The 25,664-nt window shown below is 43.0% G+C and overlaps 1 protein-coding gene across 2 annotated transcripts in view; it reads left to right on the top strand.

Annotated features, from left to right (window-relative positions):
- opcml (opioid binding protein/cell adhesion molecule-like) overlaps positions 1 to 9,180 on the top strand; it is a 549,099-nt gene extending 539,919 nt beyond the window's left edge. Inside the window, exons 5-8 of one of the 2 annotated variants that reach the window (XM_034217945.1) lie at positions 1,915 to 2,052; positions 2,329 to 2,449; positions 4,236 to 4,387; positions 8,081 to 9,180. In XM_034217945.1, the coding sequence (XP_034073836.1) occupies positions 1,915 to 2,052; positions 2,329 to 2,449; positions 4,236 to 4,387; positions 8,081 to 8,181 (512 nt within the window). In that variant the 3' untranslated portion in view covers positions 8,182 to 9,180. The remainder of the gene's footprint in view (positions 1 to 1,914; positions 2,053 to 2,328; positions 2,450 to 4,235; positions 4,388 to 8,080) is intronic. The other variant, XM_034217943.1, reaches the window with a different exon arrangement.
- Positions 9,181 to 25,664: the final 16,484 nt, after the last annotated feature.

Raw genomic sequence — 25,664 nt, 5'->3', positions numbered from 1 at the left:
ACACACACACACACACACACACACACACACACACACACACACACACACACACACACACCCACTCACTCTCACACACACACACCACACACACACTCACACCCACTCTCACACACACACACACACACACTCACACACACCCACACACACACACACACACTGAGAACACACACACACACACACACACACACACACACTCACACCCACTCTCACACACACACACACACACACACACACAACACACACCCACTCACACACACACACACACACACACACACACTCACACCCACTCTCACACACACACACACACACTCACACACACACACACACACACACACACACACACACACACACACACACACCACACACACACACACACACTACCAGCAATGACTTCAGTGGGAATCAGTAGAAAGTTCATTAAAAACTGCTGGAACTTGTTTTAAATCGTGACCGACGGGTTGCAGGTTGTGAAATATCATTCAAATCAGTTTTTGTTTGGAAATAAGAGACCATTTTCTGGTTGAAAGAATCTGGAGATAAATACTGTATCTTTGACAAAATTAAAGTTTTAAGAAGCTGCTTTATTGAATTGAAGTAGTATATTACTTTTGGAAGCATCTTTTGGGTTTTGGCTGGGCAGATTCCAAATACTTCAATGTTGAAATATGTACCACAAAGTGTTTAACAGTCTGAATTTAAGGTTACACTTACTAGTTATTGTTACATCACTTTAGACATAATTTAAGTTTAGTTTGAGGCATATTTACACCTAAGAAACACCCATACTGTCATTGTAAACCAATAATGCAATCTAGAGAAATAATTCAGTGTACCAAAAATCCAACCAGCTAATAATTATTATTATTATATTTTGACAAATAACTTTCTCTCACCACACTGCCAGTAATTCAACAGCCACTCTCGGCCTAATACAGTTACCATGATGAGAATGCTAAATTACCTGTGCTAGCACTTCCTCCGGTTCCATGCAACAAGCTGATTATCCCTAGCACCCCCCCAGTGAATCCCAGCCAGCTGCAACAGTGTGTGCAGCGGAGGATTTGGAAAACATAATGGTATTATGCTAATGTGGAGATATTGCTGGATTGACATTTCTACTGATTGGGATTAGTGCTCCCATCTATTTCCCACCCACGCAGCAATAGCTTAAGGTCTTTCTGTCACCAGAACATGCTTTAACATTGCCGGTGTCAGGGGTAATTTGTGCTGTTAGTCAATAGGCTTGTTTCGATGCAATTCGTTTATTTTCTTTGTGTAATGAGTGCATGCCCTCTGGAAACACAGCAAATCCCAAATGCATAGACACACTGCAACTGGTCTCTGATTCAAATGTATTCTTCTTAAATATATCAACATATTTCACACAGATGATTACTATATTGTTCTCCCCTGATAAGTTAACATTTCAACTCCACAATTAAAAAGAAAAGGTGACAGTTGAGATGTTATCAACTTGACTTCTCATCCACTGCTTTCTGCAAAATGTCTTTCGTGTTCTAGTTTTCACACCAATGCATTACATAAGCCCACCTTCACCAAGATCCTTCCAGTAGAATCCCTGTGTTCCCTCCAGAGGGGGGTTTTCTCCCACTCACTCCCGTAATAGATAACATATACATTCATATAAATATATATATCATTTCAATTCCCATACAACTTTTGTTGAAAATATTTGTACACTTAAGCTGATTGTTGTCTGTTATCAAACCATTAGGACAAATGTTTTCTTTCTAATAATACATACATTATAAGATGCTGCAATTCTATAACATATCTGCCCCAGTGATATGCATTTAGAATTTAAAATTCTAATAAGGTCACTACATGTTTCTTAATTGCGAATACTACGACTGATTTACTAACACATTTCTCTGTTTCTTTTTTTCTGCACAGGCACTCATACATTTGTGACGGAGGGGGAACATCTGGAGCTGACAGCCGTCACCAAAGAGCTGTCAGGGTCGTACGAGTGCATCGCTTCTAACGACATCTCCAGCCCTGACGTCAGGACAGTGCAAGTCACAGTGAACTGTAAGAGTCAAACGGATCACTCTGGTGGAATCATGTGGGGCTGGGGCAAAAATATCATCACATAAAGACCACTCTTTTACCATTGTATTTGACTATTTGGTCTTATATGCACTCAAAATAAGTAACTGTTGTCACTATCTATTCTCTAACCGCTTCATATTCTTCTTTGTGTCAGTTTATTTTTAAAAGAAAAAGGAATTTGCCAAAATCAACAAGAAATGTGGATTTATTCTGTATATGACACCAACATCAAGTTTATTTGACTTTGTTTTACAGACCCTCCCTTCATTTCTAAAGCGAGGAGTACGGGTACAGCAGTGGGACAAAAAGGAGTCCTGCAATGCGAAGCCTCTGCTGTCCCCAGGGCAGATTTTGAGTGGTACAAAGAAGACAGCAGGCGAGTCTCCCTCCTGAACTCTGAATCTGTGCAGGCATGCCATTGTTTGAAGTCAGAATACAGACACAGTGGCCGTTTCTCAATGTCGAGTAGAGCTGCTGCAGAGCCACTATTTCAAGTATACTACGTCATCGAGTGGCGCCGAAGGACTGTTTAAATGCATGTTAAATGCCCAGCATTCGGCGCCACTCGATGACGTAGTATACTTGAAATAGTGGCTCTGCAGCAGCTCTACTCGACATGGAGAAACGGCCACAGACTTCTGTCACGCGGAGCTGCAGGGTGGGGACCAGACTGCAGCTCCGTGTTGATCAGTCATGGCTCTTCACATCCCTAAAATTAGGCTGTCCTTTTGAAGTAATAAGGTGTTCCTTGTTTGTTCTGCACATTGCTCTCTCAATGGGAAACACTGTATGTTAATCATCATATCAGGAACATTCATATTTTTCCGTTTTTCCTTTTCTTGTTTTAGGTCAAATCATATTTAAAGCGGATTGGAAACAGAAGCAACTATTATTATCTGAATTGTAATCGGGTTATAAGTGTGTTGTATCTCGGAGGTTAAGTACATTCCCACAAGGTACAACATGTTTAAAGTGCAGGCTGCAGCTGCTGTAAACACTGCTCACTGTTAAATGGGCCCTGACAGACACAGCACTGCTCATCAGTCCCCACAAGACCAAATCAGTCCTCAAGAGTAAAAGAATGAAGGTCGCTGATAAAGCAAATGTTTACCATCCCCAAACATGAAATAAGAAATGCAGTGAGTGAAACAGGAGGGATGTTGTGCACTGAAGGATGGAGTGCACACACACATGCAGTCACTTCACTGAGCGGAACTCAGTTTTAGCTCCAATATGAAAAATGGTTTACGTGTAAATGTATTTCTATTTTCATGACAATCTCAATTTCAGAATTCCTTTATTTGTCCCACAAAGGGGAAATAACGTTGTTACAGCAACATATAGATAGAGACAAAGAGAATAGAACACTATTTTATAAAAAGGCATGCATATATTTAAAATAAAATAAATTACAATTTCACAGAAGTTCACATTCAGGTAGATAAGTAGTAGCAGTATTTATAAAATAAAGCAAGTGCAGTATTGTAAAAGGAAGTGTGGTATATAACAATTATTATTGCACATAGTTACGTAAAGATTCCTGTTACAGTAATGGATGGACTGAATACGAGAGGTGTCATAGTCTTTGTTTGTTTCATAGTGTTTTACATAATTGCACATTGGTGTTATTTTACAACAGAGGGGTAATAGTCTGTGTTGTTAAATGTGTGTGGGGGTGTACCGGGGTCAGTGGTGGTCTGACCACCGCAGGACGGAAGGACCTGTTGAAGTACATCTGCCCACAATTTGAAAAAAGGCCAACAATCAGACACATGGATCACACTCATGTTAATAACATCAGCCCCTCATACTGAATATTTGACAGTCTTCTGATATCTTCCACTGTCTCTATGTGTATATTTATATTTAAACGTAAAAGTTCAGATTGTATTTTATATTTTGAGATGTTTGTATAATACATCTCAAAATGTAAAAAATATGTGTCTCTCTCTCTCTCTCTCTCTCTCTCTCTATCTCTCTATCTATCTATCTATCTATCTATCTATCTCTCTATCTATCTGTCTATCTCTCTATCTATCTATATATATCTCTCTCTCTCTCTATCTATCTATCTATTGCCCCTCAGAGGACTGAGGATGAACACAAGCAGAGTTTATTTGCTTTACTGCTCATCAGCCTTAAAGCCTCTCCTCTGTTTCCAGGCTCTTCAATGGACTGAATGGTGTTAAGATAGAGAATCAGGGTAAACAGTCGATGCTCGTCTTCTTCAACGTCTCCGAAGAAGACTATGGAAACTACACATGTGTTGCAGTGAATAATATGGGAATCACTAATGCCAGCATAATCCTTTATGGTAAGAATACAGACGGTGAGTATAACAAGTGGATGAAAGTGTTAATTATGGTAAAATATTTTAATTATTTTTTTAAATGGACTATGTTTAGAACATAGTTATTGGTATGCTAGCAGCTGCACATAGAAAATACAAAAAAAAACATCCTCACTTGAAGGTCATCCGCTGTATGTTCCTCGCTGGTTTACCTTTTCATGTCTACCTTGCTCTAGTTTCCATGGCAATTTGCAGCACAGATGTAAAGCTCTTATTTGCCAGAGATAATAAGCTGCATTCGTGTTAGCATCTGAGCTCCAGTTAATCACTGTTCATATTGAAGATCAGATGTAGTTCAAGCACTGATTTAAGCAGAGGTAAGAAGTAACTAAGAAGTCTTACTGATACTGTACTTAAGAACAATATTGAGGTACATTTGATGCTGCTTTGTACTTCTACTCCACTACAATTCAGAGGTGAATGGTGTACACTCCACTACATGTATTTAAAGGTCCCATGTCATGCTTTTCTGGTTATCACCCGTCCCCTTGTGTTATGAAGGTTTTTCTGCATGTAAACGGTCTGCAGTCACAAACCTTCAAAGTACACCCTGTAGGGAGTAAAACTCTAACACAGAGAAGACCTGTCTGTGCTGCCCAAGAATGCCTCGTTGGACATTTCTCTTTTTCCATTGTTTTCTTCCTGGTCGTAGTGACGTAACGGCTCCTCACACACACACACACTCACTCAGCCTTATCTTTTCTCAGCTGCGGCTCCGCAGATTTCCGCACACACACTCACAGCCTGGCTGTGTGTGTGTGTGTGTGTGTGTGTGTGTGTGTGTGTGTGTGTGTGTGTGTGTGTGTGTGTGTGTGTGTGTGTGTGTGTGTGTGTGTGTGGTGTGTGTGGTGTGTGTGTGTGTGTGTGTGTGTGTGTGTGTGTGTGTGTGTGTGTGTGTGTGTGTGTGTGTGTGTGTGTGTGTGTGTGTGTGTGTGTGTGTGTGTGTGCTCAGGCTGAGCTGTCTCGCAGACCCCACGCAGCAACCGGTAACACACCAGTAACCCAGCTCACACTGTCCGCTCCTCACAGCAGCGAGCCCCGCAACGTCCCCCCAACACGGCACCCAGACCCCACGCAGCATTCTTATCTGTTTGTCATTACTGGTGTCATTTTTCTGGTTGCTAACAAACGCCATTGTAAAACATAATCACTGATGTTCCGCTGTAACGGTGGTGGACTCATCAGAACAGAGAGGGCGAGCTGACCAATCAGAGCACAGTGGGCTCAGGAGCTCCAACAAGCCGTTTAGGACAGAGAGTGAATACACATACTTTACAGAGATGCTGTTTGAGAAACCAATGTGAGTTTGGAACATTGAACAATGTAAATCTATTCTAGTAGACCTCAACAATGGAACTATGATCAGTAGAAATGGCCATGACATGGGCCCTTTAATACCTTTAGTTACTTTACAGATGTGGATGAATGATGTGAAATATAATCAAGTGTTAAATCAGACTTTAGTTCCACCTGGAGTAAATCCACAAGCTACCCTGCAGTATACAAAGTCATTCAAACTAGCTGCACCTTTACCAGCTTTGAGAACACTTTCATGATCAATCATTATAAAACATATATTATTCTGAAATAAATAAGAATAATATATATTATACTCCAGTTCACACCAGAGTACTTTTTCCCGTACTTTTCCCGTTTAGTTCCGATAGTGCCTGGTATTTTGCGTTCACACCAAAAAGAGAACTTAGTTCAGAGAACTTTTACCCCCCTTTTCAGTCCCTGCTAGAGAGGTGGGACTATCCTGGGGAGAAAAAAGTACCAATTTCGATTGGCTGGGCGAATCGATTGGCTGGGCATATTGCAAACCACGCCCCGTAAAACTCTGAAAGGTTTTGTGAAGCCGCCATTGTATTTTCTGGCATTAGCATTATTAGCATTAGCATTAGCCCTGCGCACCAACGGAGAGAGACTAACTTATGGCAACACAAAATAAAACATGGGAGCGGTGGAGATGAGGAGGTGTCAGCATTCTGGCGATTTACTCGGAAGGCTTCAGTAGAAGCTGCTGGGAGTCCCAGCAGCTTCTACTGAAGCCTTCCCCAACTCCGGGGACTTTGGGTGGCAGTATACGCCGTGAAGTTGTTAGCGGCCTGCCAGTAAACCCAAAGCAGAAGAAGACGAAGTGACATCAGCGGCTTCATTTGCGTAATCTTCCCAGGGAACTTATTCCGGTGTGAACGCGATCTGTACTTAGTTCCATGGGGGCACTAAGTGCAGGCACTAAGTGCTGGCACTAAGTGCTGGCACTAAGTACGGCAAAGTACTTGGTGTGAAAGCTGCTAATGACTACTTTTACTTTTGGTACTTTACCTATATTTTGATGCCAATGCTTTTTTACTTTTACTTGAGTCACATTTTGAATAAATCAAATCAAATCAAATCAAGTTTTATTGATATAGCACATTTATAAACGATTTGTGGTCAAGCCAAAGTGCTGTACATATAATAAAATTAGCCTACAGTAGAGACTCTTTACAGCAAATACAACAACACAGATTGATTCAGAATATCAGTATGAGAAAAACGACACCCTCTGTCCTTAGACCCTCACATCGTACAAGGAAAAACTTCCAGAGAAAACCCACAGTTTGAGGGGAAAAAATGGGAGAAACCTCAGGGAGAGCAACAGAGGAGGGATCCCTCTCCCAGGACGGACAGACGTGCAATAGATGCCGTGTGTAAATCGAAGAGATAATACATTTTACATCATATAGACCGAATGTTAGGAAATGCATGTGTCTGTAATAAGAAGATGAATCCACGAGGATGTCAGCTACAATCCTGAGGAAGCCATCAGGGAAGCAGCATGACGAGACCCAAGGCAGGACCGCAGAGACAGGTTCAGCCACGACCCGAAGTCCACGACTTAATCCAGAACTCAGGATAGAGGATCCAAGACACAGGACTACAGCAAGAGGATCAGCCTCGACTCCGAATCCCGGCGTAGATATAGATACAAAACAAGAAAAAAGATTTGGCTGGGTTAATCGGAACAAGAGAATACACAGACACAGACAGAGAGGGAAAAGGTCATTGGATAAAAGTTATTCTTGATAACCCTCTAGAAAGATCTCATGAACTTCCCCACTCAATCTATCAAGACCCGAGCAGTTCTATTAGAAGTCCAAGGTAAAGGCACAGGCCGGCGCATATCGCTCATGGAATCCCTCACCGTATGAACTCTGACCCCTCAAGTGTACAAGTGAAGAGACACCATGTGTCAGCTCCTTTTAGAATAGAATTTCTTCTCTTCTCAGAGAAACAAGGTTATGAAAAGAACAGCCAGAAACAGAGGAAGAGAGGCACAACGTGACTACGTAAATGCACTCTCCTAAATATTAAACCAGTAAGAGGTGAAGAAACACAAAGCCAGAAATTGAAAAGAAAAGGCACCATCATGATTCCCCTTAGAATAGGGTGGAAATTATGAAGACCCAAATTATAAAGAGGGGACATGGGATACTAGTGAAGAGGGACAACAGTGTATAAAATACCTTTACTTGTAACAGGTACTTCTACTTACTCAAATACTAGATCGGAGTACTTCTATACTCAAGTACTAGATCTGAGTACTCCTCCCACCTCTGGATTTAAGTGCTGATGCTGCAGTATTGCTGTAAGTACTGTGTTCTCCTGCAGGTCCAGGGGCCATGCACGATGTGAACGGGGCCGCCGCCCTGCCCCGGGCCTCCGTCTGCCTCCTGCTGACTGTAGCCCCCCTCTACCTGCTGATGTTCTGATGGGAGGGGACCACCTGCTCCCCCAGCACTGAGCGCAAAGAACAGACTATCAGTCCTACAAGAAGAACAGGAAGTTAAGAGGGCCATTGGTTGGTTCTTAGTTTTCTTTCTCTTTTTCTTTCTGGCTTTGCATCAGAGTCTGTTCTCTGTACGCTCGCCAAGAGTGAGAGGCATCAATGCGATGGAGGGACATTTGAATCATGCACTAATATGATGATGATGTTAGAACTACTGAGTTTGTGTGTCCCCAAACCTTTTTGTATGTGAAAGGCAAAAAGAAGAAAAAATATGTGTAACTGTTGATAGTTGACTGTGTATTGCTATTGCTAATATTGAAGTGTACATTCAGATTATTATTATTATTATTATTGTGTCATGTCCGGTTCAATATCTGTACAAAACCATTAAGCTTTTTTTAAGTAAATGATAAAAAAAGGAAAAAATGCAATGTGGTTGATGAATTTTACTGTATTTTTACAGTTGTATGCAAAACAGAGTAACAGGTCCTTGGTGATAAACACTTCAGACTAATAAATGGTGAACCTTGATTTCTCAGGCAAAGTCCCACAGCATAGTGCATCCAAACATTTATTTTCATCCTAATGTGTGTAGAACATGTTCAAACGTGTACAGACTATTCCTGCACTGTTGTTTTCTGCTTTTCTGAAACACCGCTCATAGCAGCTTCACGGCATATTCACAAAAAAATGAAATGGTACTTTCAGACATTTATGATAAGCTTTATATGGGTTAAGGTGCTGGTCAGTACTACAGTCAAGTTTCAAGTTTAACATACAGATAACCTAAAAAAACTGAAACGTTGACTTTAATTAAGTGCATTAAAGGTCCCCTATTATACTGTTTTTCATCAATATATCACAGGTCTCAGATATATCCAGCCTGTCTCTGATTGGCTGAAACACCAAACAGATCATTGCAGCATTACCCATAATCCCCTCTGTTTCAGCCCTGTTTCCAAAGTGCTGATTCTCTGTCTGTTACTTTAGATGAAAATAAGGAGCCCCTCCCCACGCCCCTCTGAGAGACATTTGGTTACAAAGAACACAATGGAGCTCTAGGAGGAGATTCAGGTGATAAGGGGGGGGGGGGTTACCTTGGTTGCTAATGGTTACACAAGACAAAACATCGTTATGACATCATAAAGTGGCCAAAATCTGATCAGCTCATTTTCAGACAGGTTTTTATAGAAATCAAAAAGAGAGAGAATCTTTGTTCCTGAAACTTTCAGAGTCTCTATCAGAGTTCCCGTTAGAATATTGTTTCGCCGGTCAACATGTCCGTTAAAGTTTAAATCTTCCGGACAAAATTTGAAAAGTGCCGATCAAAGGACTTCCTTGTTATTTATTGAGCTTTAAAACAAATTGATATGATTCGATATTAAACAAACTAATTATAGTAGATTAACTATTCCAAAGTGTACAGTAATTTACAAGAACACGGGAATAATAAACAGAGCACTCTCTCCCTCTTCTGACAGCCCGTCAGTATCATGCAGCTTGCGGATCAGTAATGAGTGACCCGACAGTAAAACTAAACATATCTATAACTAGTTACGGTAGTTTGAGAGGTCATTAAAATAGCTACGTGTGATATTATAACCTGAAGTGTGTGTTTTGTCCGCTCACCGCTGCATGTGATCATGCAGAGCTGCGTGTCGACTCGTCAGATTAGACTTCACTCGCGTTTATGTCCATATCGATCAGATCTAGCTAGTTCTAGTTAATGATAGGACTACCTGCTTATTAAAAGACACCTCAACAATAAGCGTTGCTATGCAACCGGGTGAGGCCACAAAGTATAGCGCAGCATTATGCATTTGTTTACATGCCCACCGGAACCCCGAGGCATTACCAACAGATCAACGCACAATCAACCCACACAGGACATCTCTTTCTCCACATTAAGTGTTAGACATTAGAATGGACTATTCTTGTGTGTCACATACTCTTTTGTCTGTCACATAAGTGGCGCAACTGAAGCGGTATTGCGCTAAGGGTAAATTATTTTGACCAGAGAGATTTAGATTTGCCGGCCTTCAGCATATTTTACCGGTCGTATAGTCCGGTAATTACCGGCTAACGGGAACTCTGGTCTATATAATATTAAGCTGAACCTAATCTTTTTTAATTAAACTTAAAACGAGTGCTTTCAACTAACCTAATACGGATATGTTACACTGAGGTGAAGCCTGTACTGCTTTAAACTAAATGTAACTAGTCAACTTTTTTACAAGATATTTTTGGCATTTAAGTCTTGTCTAAGTCTTAACCAGTATTATTTTCACTGATGGTAAGTTTTAAGTTAAAGATTCTACATGAACACATGCATATTTCATAAAAAACATTTGAGATTAGACGTTTGAATTATCTTGGTTGAACGGTGGGGCTTTTATGCTATTCTTTATAGGATCCAGAGGGCCACAACAGCTTGCAGCTTGTCATGTGTTGGTTTATTTGTCCACTGACTACAATTTAGCATTACTTAACAAAAGATGCAATTCGAGATATCAATGAAAAGGCTTTAAATCCTCTACAAGTCAGAGCAGAAAAAGCTTCTTAAAGGACCACAACAGTGTTTTGGAAAGTTTTGTCAAGACAAAAATCTAAATGCATGCATGAGTTCGTTTTTCTGTTTGTTTTTCAAGTTATTGTTTGCTATGTTATCACATATTAAACAGTTAAAGGTATGTACATTTTAATGACATTTGTTTTACTGATAAGATAATCAGCTTGTTTTAAAAAAAAGTTATACATCTAAAGTATAGCTTACATAAAAAACACACATTTGTGTGCATTGGGGTGTATAACTCAAGCATACATTGATTTGTGTTTAGTAATGCAAAAGAAGGAACAACATCAGAAGTGGCTTTCTTTAATGAGCATGTTATCATACTGAAAGTCAAACGTCAGTCCACCAGAAAACAGCAGTTGTATCATATTTATCACCTACAGTAAGTATTCAAATGGAGAGTGGTGGAGAAGCAGGGTAAACGCCCTTGGTATAAAACTCCTTCCATTCATAAAACCTGGCTGTTTTGGACATTTTTCCTCATTTGGCTCCAGTCCACTCCCAGGCCTCCGATGACACTACTTTATGAATAACAAGACAGCAGAGTGAACTTGAATAATGATGAATGTACCGTGCAGCTGCTATGAAGCTTTTTCCAGGTGTTATGAATGTGTGCTTTTAACCTGGTTTGCAGAAGCTGTTCCAGAGACTGCAGAGTGATCGATGTGTTCTGTGGGCAGCAGATGCATTTTTAAGGGAGGTGTTTTAGTCTGCCTCGGACAGAAATGTACAGTGATGAGAATATACTTAGAGCACAAGTGATTGATAATGTGATGTTCTGCTATTGTCCAGTTCACTCCTGTGCATACCTAAGAAATGTGTTGAAGACAGAACAGCAGGGAGGAAATCGATGTATGTGGGAATGCTTTCGTTGTACTCACATGTTCAGTTATGTGCTCGTGATGATGGTGAACAGTCAGCTGCAGATTTTCTCACAGGATGTGATTTCACTTTTTATGGGTTTGGAAACGGCAGATCAGACAGATGCTAAAGTTAAGGGTTATTGTAACCCTTTCCATGCCAGATAGGTTAACATGATAAGTACTGATGTCAATAACCTTGAATCAATTCCCCAAATCCCCATTAAAAGATAACTAATACTGGAATGTATTAACGTCTGTTTTCGTATATGTCACCATGAGTGTCATTCGTGTTTTATTCTACATATGTTCTCCTAATTGTTTAAGGATATCAGCATACGCCATTTCACATTATAATCCTCCTTATAATCATTCTCTGGACATGTTTCACTTATATCTATTTGATTCATTCTTTTATTCTTCATTGACGGCTGCATTTGCTGTTTGAAATGTTTTCTGATGGAAATGAAGATTAGTAGTCACTCTTGTGGTATAGCCATCATATCATTTGACAGAGATTGCAAAGATGTTCATAAACTGGTTGTATGTGAATTTAAGTGGTAAATCATTTGTCTTGACCATGACTTGATACATTACTATCTCTCTCGTAAGTTTCCTTTTTTTAATTCCAAGTTGCACTCGTCACTTTTTATAACTCTGTAAACTCTGAATGACATGCTGAGCACCAAACACCGTGCACGTATAAAAGAGAAGATAAAGAAGAGATGAAGTTAGCGGCCAGCTGATGAACATGGTGGAATATGTGAGGCCTAGTTATTCTTTTCAGTAGTTGGGAATAACAAACGGAGCTGCACGGAGAGTGGACAGCATCATATTATTGCTTTCAACTAAGCTAATACAGTTACTGTGTACTGGCATACAATAATGGGGGGATACAGTACAAGAGACAGAAGCAGAACATGAAGATGAACAATTATAAATAATGACCGGGACTGATCTAGATCTCAGATATGTAACAAACTACAGCAGTTCAACATTTGCTATACAAATTGCCTTCATAACTTTATGTCACACTTTGTCAACGTCACCGTCAGGTCCTTGAAGAAGATGATATGTTCCTTGTTTGGCTATTTTCATGAAACAATGAAAATGAGTATTTGATTGCAGCTTTAAAGAAAAGATCATTGAAAAATCATTTAGAATTAACAGCAATTGTAGAAGAAGAGAAAAAACATGAGCCTGCAAACTGCTTCAGTCTGCCTTACCATCCATGATAATCATGTGTGTGCGTTAAATACTACCATGAATAGGAAAGTACTTTGTCCTCTCAATTACTGTAAAAACGACCAAACCCAAAACACACTGATCCAGTGTCAGCAGAATGACTCCACCATCAGCAGGTATTAGATCCCCTCTACTGGAACCCTGTTATCAGAGGGAGCTGAAGAGAGAGCGCGCGGGGGGCTTGGTAAGTGTGCTGTCAGTCAAGCTGCCTGTGACCTTGGTGTATCTTTGACTGACAGGAGATGCACTCTAGTGACACATATGTGAGTCATGGATGCAAACTCTTGCCTTGAGGTGCTCCGTGTGTAAATGCTTTTCTTATAACTTCCTACTATTGTGATTCCCTAACTGCTGGTTATTTCCAAGGTGATGTACATGTTGCTTCACTCTGATGATGATTGACAGCAGAATTCACTCAAATTCTTAAATCCAGGTGAAGCTAAACAAAGTTAAAACTGCGTGATGGCTTGCTAACCTGCTAGTGGTCTCACAGCATGATGAACACCAACAATGTTCTAATTATAGGATCTAACCGAACTCTATGTTTCTTTGAAGAGGGAATGTGTTTAGTTCAGAGCAGAGTCAGCAGGGAACAAGCAACACAAATGATGTAGCTGTTTTTAGATAGGACAACTCCAATGTAACAGATAATCCCCCGTACAGCCAGCGTCTGGTTGTTTATAACATAGTTTAAAGAATAACTGGATTACTCTTCTGTTTCATTGCTCAAAATCTCTCTTCTCCTTTGTCATATATGTCACACATAACACATACAATGTTTTCAGATATATCACATTCTCTGCAGACACTATTAATGTTCTGCAACATCTGTTCTCTGCTTTGTCCTAAATTGCCTTTAATTCAGATAGGTCAGGATTAATACAACTTTGTAAAGATGATTTCTGAATAACAGCTTTGGAAATATCAGCAGTCATGCCCCCCTGAAGTAATCATGCACACAATGTTCATGCTGCTCACAAGCAACATCCTTATTTCATGACATGACAATATGTACCAACATGATTCCACTACTCCATCATATACAGTCACAGTAGGTCCACTGTGCTCTCAAATTGGAAAATGTATGTTCAATAAATGTAACAGTTATATCTTGATTTCCATACATATAATATCAGAGGATAGCCATAGACCTCATGTACAGCCCTGAAGGAACAATAGATGCAAAATGAGTCCCTTCAAAAATCAGCCAAGCATATTTCATTTTGAATTTCATCTGGTCCACCCTGTTATGTCAATTGTGTCAACAAAACAGTTTGCCAAGCAAAGACAGCGTGTCAGAATAAGGAGATCTGCAGCGTGTCGTCAGGAGCTTCTCCTCCTCCTCTGTCTTTGTGTTACTCTCCAAGCACATGATTAGAATCCAGCTCTGTGATGACTGACTCTATGCCAGTGTTAAAAAAAACAACTCAGTATACTTTACTCATCTGAGTCTCTGAGTTCAGCCCCACATCTCTGCCTGCTAATACAGGAAGCAGTTGGCCGTCCCTCTGCCTGCCTGAGTCCTCCTGCTTTTTACATTTGCTGGTTTATCTGCCTCGCCATCCTTCTTAAAACGTTTATCTTACATTTCAATAACCCAAAACATTCCAAAGTCTGGGCACATGTACCCTGAATACTTCCAGTGGCCACCTAAACGCACCGATAAAGATTTGATTTCACGTGGCTGCGGTCAAATGATAAATCTGTATTTATGTACAGAAGATGAGGCAATGAATGTAGGATTTTATTTGTGAAGAAAGCAGGAACATGATGATCCGTTCACCTGCTGTCTAAATAAATATGTATTGCCATTATTTAGAGTATGTTTGCAGGCGCAGCCGGCTAAATGCGTCATCTTGTTTGACAGGTGGAGGTCATCCCCGTAGAGCAGACGCCTGAGGACTCCAATAGGACATAATCTGCTTCAATGAGAGTTAATCATCTACAATGATGGGAAGTTAGCATGTACCGTACTCTCAATCATGTCCCATCACCTACACATGGTTGTGATCTTCTCTTTGCCACTTCATCCACTTACACCATCACTAGTTTGGCGTTTGAATCAAATCAGATCCAGCTGCTGCTTAGAAAAAGGATTTGAGCACCTTCAGTGTGTCAGCCTATGAAACAAGCCCCATGTTGCTTTGAAAGATAACAGTTCATGTTGCCCTGTTTTTAATGCAGACAGCAGCCCCCTGATGTATTTGCCATAAAATACTCATCTTCCTGTTCTCTCTGGAGTCATATCCTTCCATTGTCTTTTAAAGCAATTAAAAAGAGCTTGAAGAGGTACAATGTAGAGCTAACAAATATGATCCGACATGAGACGACTGGGAGTTCCTTCAAACACTTTAAACACGATTCTATACACAATCAGGGCAATGTTAAGAAATGATTTCCCAGTGCAATCTGTTATTATGTGGTTGACAGTCAGTACATACTGTACATGACTATTCCATTAGCTGTCATGAATGACTGTAGACTGTGCCACATCGGTGGATGGTGATTGATTTGTTAAATGAAGTGGTTGCCCAGCAGGAATGAGTGAGTTGAAAAACAGGTGTTATTCTCGGTCAGTGAATCCTCTCCCACATCTCTTATACATCCTCACAGATCCCTTCACTGGCCTCTCCTCTTCAGTCTGAAGAGCAAAACCAACTTCGGCAGATCACTGATTAATGATTTGCTTGCGCAGGAACGCATCCTGAGAGCCTGAGCAGACTCTCAAGTCTCATAAACAGGAAAAATGCAGGAGTCTAAATGCATTCAAATGAGGAAACACAACATTTAGATTTTACATTTCTGTGTTAGCAGTTCCCTGAGGTTACAAAAAACACTTACTCAGTCAGCTTGCAACACGTTTGTGTCAGTTCTGATAACAAGTGTTGGAAACAGTTTATATTAAGGTACCAACCATTACATTAACATTTACTGTCCCAGAGGGAATGTTTCACAGCCGTACACAACCAATGTACACATCACATAGCAACGCAGCATCACATAGCAACTGCACACACAGATGGCTTCAGTGCTTGAATTGTGGGCCGGTACTTCTGATTGTTACCCATGTGGTACCGGCAGGGGCGGAGGGTAGCCTGCTGTAGGCTAGGGAAGGCTAAGCCTTCCCAAATATTTGTGTAACTGCATCCTGGTAAAATAAAAAATATAATGTCTTTGACATTAGCGTTGCTATGCAGCCACCTGTGCCCTGTACCACGAAGCCAGTTCAACAGACCCTGGATATGCTTGAGTTATCTTAACTAACCCTAACAAACGAGATCTCGCTAAACGGTCCTACGGCGCTGGTTATCAACTCGGTAAATCAAGCCAGGGTTTCTCTCTCCAGCTGAGAACGCGTTCAAGTGAAAGGGGCGGGGTTAGCTACATTTGACCAATCACAAACAGGGACAAGTGTACTGACAGCGCAGCGTCATACTTCATTAATGAAAAGTAAACTAATATTAGACAAATATGAGCTTTAAACATCCATGACTTAAACATATAATCCAGGATACAAGCCACATAGTTGCACCTGCAAGGAGAATACAGAACAACTCGTTAAAAAATAAATAAACTAGAGTGTTTGAAAGCGTACAACAGTTTTATGATATCACTGCCCCATCTAAGACACGAGTGGATCTGACTTTAATTACATTTGAGTCAACTTAATGTGTTGCTTCAAATAATACTTCTGCATAGCCTACAGTAGGCTATATGTGACAATGTAAGTGTTGCACGGCCAGATACGGCTCGAGAAGCTGACTCAGATAAGGAAATGTTATGATATGATATGATCGATGATCTGATTGATGATGTGATATGAATGATAAGTGTGACACGTCGGCGTCTTCTCTGCACAGGCTACGGCAGTTTAAACTGTATTTCCTTTATCCTGTAATATGACTTGATAGATACAGGCCCTATCCCAAACCACTCCCTCGACCCTACCCCTCCGTGATGGAGTGAACTCCATCTGTAGCCACACTCGCAGCTCAACGAGGCTCCCTCCTGTCCGATGGAGGGAGTAAATACAGCAGCAAGCTTTGGGACGGCCTCCCCTCTCTCCGGCAGAAACAGGAAATGCCGTAACTGTATGTAACAACGGTTTCAAATCAGCATCTCTTAGACAAAAAATGTAAATTAATAACTCAAATAAAACTCCAAACATCTTTCATTGTGTTTCAAAGCTCTTTTAGTTTTAAACCTGATGTTTATAATCTTCTTAGTTTTTGCAGTCTGTAAATATACACAACTTTATAATAAAATGCACACATTTACCTTTTTCTAGACTAAACACAGGTACGATCCTAAGTAAAAAAAATATGAGGCGATCAAGAGGTTGTTAACATCGCAGTTTATCAGTGGATGTTTGCTGGAACTACTTGTTAACAGCTTGTTTCCTGACGGACACACACAGCGTTGAGACCGGTCAGGTAGAGACCGGTCTCCAGTCAGCACAGCTGCAGACTCGCACAGCTCCACACCGCTCCACACCGCTCCACACTCGTTGCTTTGGAACAGCCCTCAATATGGCAGACCCTCCACGTGAACGCGCAAACGGAGGGGGAGTGTGTAGGGATAGGGTGTAGGGGGCGGTTTGGGAATGGGCCTTAAACTCTGCACACTGAGCTCTAATCCCAACACACTCTCACTCCATAATCGTCCAGGAGCGACGTTTGGTCAGTGTCCGTGGCGTCCAGTTGTGACGCTCCTAGGCTCCTTCAGCTTCATAAAGGGACGCAAATAGCTTTCAACTGATTGCAATGTATTCCCATCTGCGGCGGGATTTGGCGCTCATGGAAGCACGGCATTCGTTTGTGTCGGCTGCCCTTAAAGGCAATGTGAGCGTCCATTCTCATTGGATAACGGAGAATTGTACACCCGGAAGTAAGTATTCCGCTTACTGTCGATTGATTTTACAGTGATATCTGCACTACTCATCGACTAAAAAACACCAGATTATCCTTGTTAATTACACAACATTGATTGGTTTAAATTGTGTGCAATGCTTTTGTATTTTTCCCCTTCGATTCGGAGAAACAAATATTTTTTCGGAGTAAAGGATGGCAGAAGACACTACACTACCCAGAATCCCCAGCTATCGTTTGGAATACACCATGTGCTCTGTTTGACAAACCCCGTTTTTTTTCACCATTAATTCCAATGGCTGGCGTCTATGTCACGTGATCTTCAAATTTCTCCCTGCAGAAAAAGAAAACATGGCCGAACTTCGTTTTATTCTCGGTGGAAAATGCCTATTTTAAAGTTAGTTTGGCCATTAAAATGCGTTTTGATGTCATTTGATGCGAGAAATATGTACGGACCTCGGCGCAAGCGCCTCGGTCCTGCCGCAGTACTGTCGTACCAATAATGACGTTAAAGAACGGCCTCTCGTGTATGATTGCTTAAATATGACATGAATAATTGTAATATACACATCTTATTGTGAGGTTGATTTCACATACACTACTTCGACGTTAGCTTGTCTACATACTTGAGCATAGCCAATTTAAATTAACCTTAGCGATGCATACAGTTCCTACCTACATAGGCTAATAAAATATCTCTACGTTACAAGGATGACCTTATTTTATCAACCTCAAACAGAAGCCGTTTGCTCAACAGTATTATCCCAATTAACGTCTATTTCGTTTTAACCTTTATATATACAGTCTATTATTTTAACTTGGAGGCTACGATTAGCATCGTTAGCACCGATGTAGCTACCACTCGCTACACGCTAACCCAAGCCTTAACATTCATTACGTAGCTGATTAAAATCATTAACACATAAATAAAGCACTCGAATTTCACTTACCGCAAAACCGCATTCATGCACCGTCTGTTTTAACCGCAGAGCGAGTCACAATAGTCCGATATATAAGCATGAAGAACAAACAACCACGGCCGGCTTCAAGTTGTGTTTCCTGGATGAGCTGAGCAGGCAGAGTCCCTGTAGCTAGCTTCACGGAGCAGGTAGCAGAGAGACAAGAAGCTAGCAGCAGCAGTCACTTGACAGAGCCGTCACTCAATGTGACCACGCCCTAATGTATGCAAAAACGTTAAGACCTAATATAAATAAAAGGCAAGGCAAGTTTATTTATATAGCACTTTTCAACACAAGGCAATTCAAAGTGCTTTGAAAGGGTCGTGTTAGAAAACAATTCACTCACAGATCCATAATCATGAAGGTGGAATCTAACTATATCGATAATAAAATGTATGGAGCCAGGGGTAGAAACATGTTTTTTTCTGCTGTAACATTGGGCATTTTAACATGGGGGTCTATGGAAATTGCTCCTTTCTGCAGCCATCGCCTATCGGCCAATATATGAACTGCAGTGTGTGGCACTTCCGTATTGGCGTCCCGGCTATTCCCCAGAGTGTGCCCCTTGGTCCAAACCAAGTCATGCCATAAAACATTGATTTGAATTTCTAACAATATCAGAAGTGAATTGACTGTTATTAGTTTTAATAAAGCATTTATTCATGCATAATTCTGCATGACAATATCCTACAATTACTACAACAATGCTAAAAGTTGTCCTACAACAACCTTGTGATTACCAGGTCAGAAATGACATTGTTGTATATATCCTTTTAGGGTGGTAGTTAGAATAGTCATTCTCCCTTAATGACACTTAATGAATATGTTCTAATCCTATGCAACAAAACTACAATGCAAAATATTATTAAATTAAAGTGGACCTATTATGCTATATTGGAAACATATATTGTAGGGCCATACCTATACAAAACATGTCTGTGAAGTTTTTTGCTTAAAATACCATACAGATCACCCATTGTAGCATGCCTCATACTGCTCATACCCCTCCATTCCAGCCCTGTTGCAAACAGGCTGATTCTGCTTTAAATTGAACGTCTGCTGCTAGCCACGCCCCTTTGTAACGTCACGCCACTTTCCCCTGCTAGAGATTTCTACCGGGAGATCTCAGCTAAATGCTGCGGTGATTAAATGCCATGTTATGCTCCCAACCACTTCAAGCTTTATTTCTGAAACAGTATGGCTCAAACCTTTCTCTCTCGCAGGGTTTACCACAAGGACATTACGTTACACATATTCTCTCCAGTAGCCTACAGCATTAGCTCCATGGTTAGCTCTGAATGTTAGCATGCTTGGTAATGTAAACATACAGCATATTACTCCCAAAACACGCTGCGCATTGTTTCTGGTACAGCACATAGCTTGACATGTTATTTCTTAAGTGTTTACTGCTAGAACAGTGCCATTATATGTATTATATATATAACAACTTTACTCTCTAAGCCTCCAGCAGACATCCTGCTGAACACACAGACACACAGCTGCGACTGTATACGGAGACGATAGGTTGGGACGTGTCACGTGTGCCGGAGAATATAGGTTGGGACGGATCATGTGTGCAGGAGACGATAGGTTGGGACGTATCACGTCGGCCGGATGTCGCCAATGATGTTATAGGAACGAAAATTCAGGATCTGCTTGTTAGCACCCCCCTTTTTTTTAGAGATGTGGGTACGGAGGAAAAGAGAGAGGGTTTTGACACATATTTATGTATAAAAGACATGAAAAAGTGCATTTTGCATAATAGGTCCCCTTTAAGTTTTTCTATCTCAGAATATTTTCTTTATTCTGAAGTCTTGCTCATAACTAATTTGCTTGTAGTTTTATATTGACCTGTTTTGCTGTTTTCTCTGTTATATTTGATGTTCTTTTACTTCCATTATTAATATAGTTGAACAAGGGAATGGAGAAGGACAGAGGAGGACGTGAGTGTAGACAGCATGCAGCAAAGTCTTATTGGACATGGTCAGCATAATGCCCCTTTTTCATCAAACCGGTTCCGGGCTAGAGCCTGATTTAGCTCTGGTTATTCCTGTTTCCACCGCAGCGGAGCCGGCTCTAAGCACCGAAAACCGGTTCTTAGCTGACCCCACTCTGCTGCCCGGCAAGAACCAAGAACCAATACTTCACGCTTACGTCGGAGGCGGGGGGAGGGATTAACCTGATCAAAAACAACAAAATGCCGCAAATTCTGTTCAGCAACACACACAACTACGAACCAGGATGGATGCCAGTAAATGTAATCAGCAGTGGACCGCTGAAGAGACAAATTACCTCCTTGGGCTTTGGTGAACGCAAGAGGTACAGAGGAAGTTGGACGGCACAACGCGGTCTAAAGCTATTTTCCAGGAAACACAACTGGTGCTACAGAGAGGAACCGGTTCAGTACCAGAAAAGCAAAAGAACGGTCCTTGAACCGGTTTGGTGGAAAAGGGGCAATATACAGCTCTGGAAAAAATGAAGACACCACTCCAAATTGTTCTTAAATCTCAACCTCTACATGTATGGCAGCCATTCCACTCCAGCGTCCGTTGAATTCCAACACAGAGAAATGTTGTCAGGAGCTTATAGAATCAAATTTAAAACAAATTATTTTACTCAAACACATACCTACATATATAGTAAACCCAGATAAACTGATAGTGCTGCAGCGGTCTCTTCATTTCACTTCCAGAGCTGTAGTATACCCCTAGTTTTTTCAAAAATATATTATAGGTCTCAGATATATGCATAACCTGTCTATGAATTGTTTCAGCCCTGTTCCCAAAGTGCTGATTCTGGGTCTAGCCATGAATGCTAATGAGCTAAGATTGACAGGATAAGATTCAGGTGATAAGGTGGGCGGGGGTTACCTTGGTTGTTGAGTGACTAATACAGGGACGCAAACTTGTCACCTTTCGGCGAAATTCGCCGTTTTGAATCCAAAATAGGTCGTTTGTGTGATTCATGTAGATCTGCAATAAAAATATTTTTGGGGTATGGGGGGGGTCTGGGACCCGGAGTAATCTGCGGCCGCAAGCTGCTATGTGCCATCATGACACGCATGGTGTTCTTTTTTTATATATTATAATGCAGCGCGAGCTGTGTGCTCGAGTCTTCCTGCCTGTCGGCTCTGCTCATGGATGTATAATAAGGCTCTGCTGCTCCACGATGATGGTCTAGCTTCAGCAGCTATATTACCTACGGGTGCGTTCGTTAATATTAACTGTGTTGTCCGGAGTCACTGTGTTGGACCGCTGGTGAACAGCTGTTAGAACGGGCCGTTCAGGTGTTCAGAGCAGAGCTCCCTGTCGGAGCGGCAGAGCGTGATGTGAACTGAAACGTTTTTCTGTCGCAATATTATCATTGAGCAAACTTAACTAGCAAACTAGCATCACTATCTGCTAACGTTAGCTTTAGCCTTCGTTTTCTAATAGTTTTTTTCATAGGCTATAAACGGAGGTGGTATAAGTATATATCTTGTACTTGAGTAAAAGTAGAAGTACCCAGGTCTTGTACTTGAGTTAAAGTAGAAGTACCAGAATGTAGGAACAATCCTGCAATCAAAATGTTCCTCAAATAAAAGTACAAAAGTATTATCATCAAAATATAGTTAAAGTAGCGACAGTAAAAGTAGAAGTACTCATGTCTTGTACTAGAAGCACCAGAGTGTAGGAATACTCTGTTACAGTAAAAGTACTGCATTCAAAATGTTCCTCAAGTAAAAGTATTAAAGTAGCGACAGTAAAAGTAGTCGTCGTGCAGATTGGTCCATTTCAGAATAATATATATGATATGTTTTATAATGATTGATCATGAAAGTGTTCTCAAAGCTGGTAAAGGTGCAGCTAGTTTGAATGACTTTGTATACTGCAGGGTAGCTTGTGGATTTACTCCAGGTGGAACTAAAGTCTGTTTCAACACTTGATTATATTTCACATCATTCATCCACATCTATGAAATAACTAAAGGTATCAAATACATGTAGTGGAGTAAAAGTACACCATGTACCTCTGAACTGTAGTGGAGTAGAAGTACAAAGTAGCAAAAGAAACATTGAAATACTTAAATAAAGTACAAGTAGGCCTATCTCAAAATTGTACCCAAGTAGTACTTGAGTTTATGAACTTAGTTACTTTACACCAGTGGCTATGTCACGATCTGTCTTTATGGTGTTTTGTCTTGTCTTGTTTCATGTTTTATGTTGAAAGGTCTTCACTTCCTGTCTTGCCTGTTTCTGTCTGCGTTGTGTCTTGTTTAAATCTGTCTGTGGTTCCCGGTCGTTAGTTAGTTTCCCTGGTGTATTTACCAGATTGTGTTCACCTGGTGTCCCTGTGTTTTCTCCTCCCTCCTCACCTGTGTCTTGTTTCTGTGATTAGACTTGTGTGTATTTAAGTTCTGGTTTTTCTGTCTGTCTTTGTCGGTTCGTCTTTTGTCATGACTAGTTCGTCGGTGAGTGTTCTGTTTTGTCTTTGTTGTTCACCTAGCCTTGAAATAAAGGAATTCTCACTTTAATCTGCATTTGGGTCCTTCCTACTTCACACACCGTGACAGAACGAACCGACCACAAAATGGACCCAGCAGATGATCCATGGGAGGTTGAATTACAGCATTTAACCTTTTATCTGGCTTACTGCTTCGATTGGTGGAAGGGAGCGTCCAGTGTTCGGCAGAAGAGGGCCGCTCTGGTAGAGGCGCTCCGGTTGGCAGCAGAGAAACCATGTTTTGTTGAGTTTTTACCTGACTGGATTTTGGACTTCCTTCAAGCATGTGATTCCCGGCCTGCTAGCCCCAGGCATGCTAGCTCCATGTCTCCCAATTCCCAACCTGGCACCATACGTCTTGGGGGGTTCCGCCTGAAGTCAACCCGTGCTTCTGCCCCAGTTCCTGCTCCTGTCCAGGAGTCGTATTCCGGAACTCGTCAGGCTTATGGAGGTCCACGGAGTATTCAGGAGGCTGCTAAGAGGAGTCGTCGCAAGGCCAGGCTAGCAGCCCGAGCCCAGTGCCGGCCCCAGCAGCCATGTTTCCGGCTCCAAAACCGGCCCATACAGCCATGATCCAGGCTTCAGCTCCGGACCTTACAGCCATGTTTCCGGCTCCAGAACTGGATCTTACAACCATGGTCCCTGCACCAGAGCTGGCCCATACAGTCATGGTTCCGGCCCCAGTTCCAGCCATGGTTCCGGCTCAAGTACCGGCTCCAGCAGTCATGGTCCCGACTCCAGCACCTCGTCTCCTGCTGGCTCCCCAGCCGACGCCAGCTCCCCGAGTCTTGTCGGCGTACCGGCCGACTCCAGCACCTCGTCTCCTGTTGGATCTCCAGCCAACACCAGCTCCCGAGTCTTGTCGGCGTACCGGCCGACTCCAGCACCTCGTCTCCTGCTGGCTCCCCAGCCAACGCCAGCTCCCCGAGTCTTGTCGGTGTACCGGCCGACTCCAGCACCTCGTCTCCTGCTGGCTCCCCAGACGACGCCAGCTCCCCGTGTCCTGTCGGCGTACCGACCGACTCAAGTCCCCTCTCAAGTCCCCTCTCGAGTCCCCTCTCGAGTTCCCTCTCGGGTCCCCTCTCGGGTCCCCTCTCGAGTCCCCTCTCGGGTCCCCTCTCGGGTCCCCTCTCGAGTCCCCTCTCGAGTTCCCTCTCGGGTCCCCTCTCGAGTCCCCTCTCCGGTCTCCTCTCGAGTCCCCTCTCCAGTCTCCTCTCGAGTCTCCTCTCCAGTCTCCTCTCGAGTCTCCTCTCCAGTTCCCTCTCAGGTCCCCTCTCGAGTCCCTTCTCAAGTTCCTACCCGAGTCCCCTCTCGAGTCCCTCCTTTAGTCCCCTCTCTAGTCCCTCCTTTAGTTCCCTCCTCTAGTTCCCCTCGCGAGTCTCCTCTCGAGTTCCCTCCTCTAGTCCCTCCTCTAGTCCCCTCTCGAGTTTCCTCTCGAGTTCCCCCTTGGTTCCCCTCTCGAGTCACGTCTCAAGTCCCTACCCAATGTCCTGGTCCGTTGGAGGTTCTGCTGGGGGTCCTGCGAACTCCATGTCCTGTCCCGTTGGAGGCCCCGTCGACTACTCCTCTGCAGGGGGTCCTACCAATCGTATGTCTGTCCCGTTGGAGGTCCCGCCATCTACTCTCCTGCCGGGGGTCCTGCCAGCTCCTTGTCCTGTCTCGTTGGAGGTCCCGCCGACTACTCTCCTGCCGGGGGTCCTGCCAACCCTTGTCCTGTGCCGTTGGAGGTCCCGCCGTCTACTCTCCTGCCGGGGGTCCTGCCAACCCTTTGTCCTGTCTCGTTGGAGGTCCCGCCGTCTACTCTCCTGCCAGGGGTCCTGCCAACCCTTTGTCCTGTGCCGTTGGAGGCCCCGCCCACTACTCTCCTGCCGGGGGTCCTGCCAACCCTTTGTCCTGTGCCATTGGAGGCCCCGCCGACTACTCTCCTGCCCGGGATCCTACCAACCCCTTGTCCTGTTCCGTTGGAGGCCCCGCCATCCTCTGTCTCGCCGGGGGTCCTGCCAATCCCGTGTCCTGCTCCTCTTCCGTGGGGGATCCTGCCGAGGCCTGTCCCACCAGCTCCGGGTCCTTCCCGGCCTCCGGCGCTGGCCCGTCAGCGCCTTCCTGCCCGGCCTCTGGAGCTCTCTGGTCTTCGCCCTCGAGCCCGGCCCCCTGAGAGCCGCGGTCTTCGCCCTCGATCCCGGCCCTCTGTGAGCTGTGGTCTTCGCCCGCGATCCCGGCCCCCTGACTCTTCCTGCCGCTGCCTTCGCCCTCATGCTCGGCCGCCCGAGTCCCCCCCCTTAGATTCTGCCTTGCCCCCGGGCCGTCCGCCCGAATCCCCCTTTTTGAACTCTGCCTTGCCCCCGGGCCGTCCGCCCGAGATCCCTTCCTGGTCCTCTGCTGTGCCTCTGGGCGGTCAGCTCAGTCCCGTCCTCCTGACCCCCTCCACCCACCCTAATGGCCTAGTGATACGTCCCTCCTCCGGACCCCCTCCACCCACCC

The sequence above is a fragment of the Gymnodraco acuticeps genome, unplaced genomic scaffold (genome assembly GCF_902827175.1).
Source record: "Gymnodraco acuticeps unplaced genomic scaffold, fGymAcu1.1, whole genome shotgun sequence".
Taxonomy (NCBI): domain Eukaryota; kingdom Metazoa; phylum Chordata; class Actinopteri; order Perciformes; family Bathydraconidae; genus Gymnodraco; species Gymnodraco acuticeps.
Note: the sequence above shows the minus strand (reverse complement) of the source record. Positions and strands in the feature narration are given on the sequence as shown.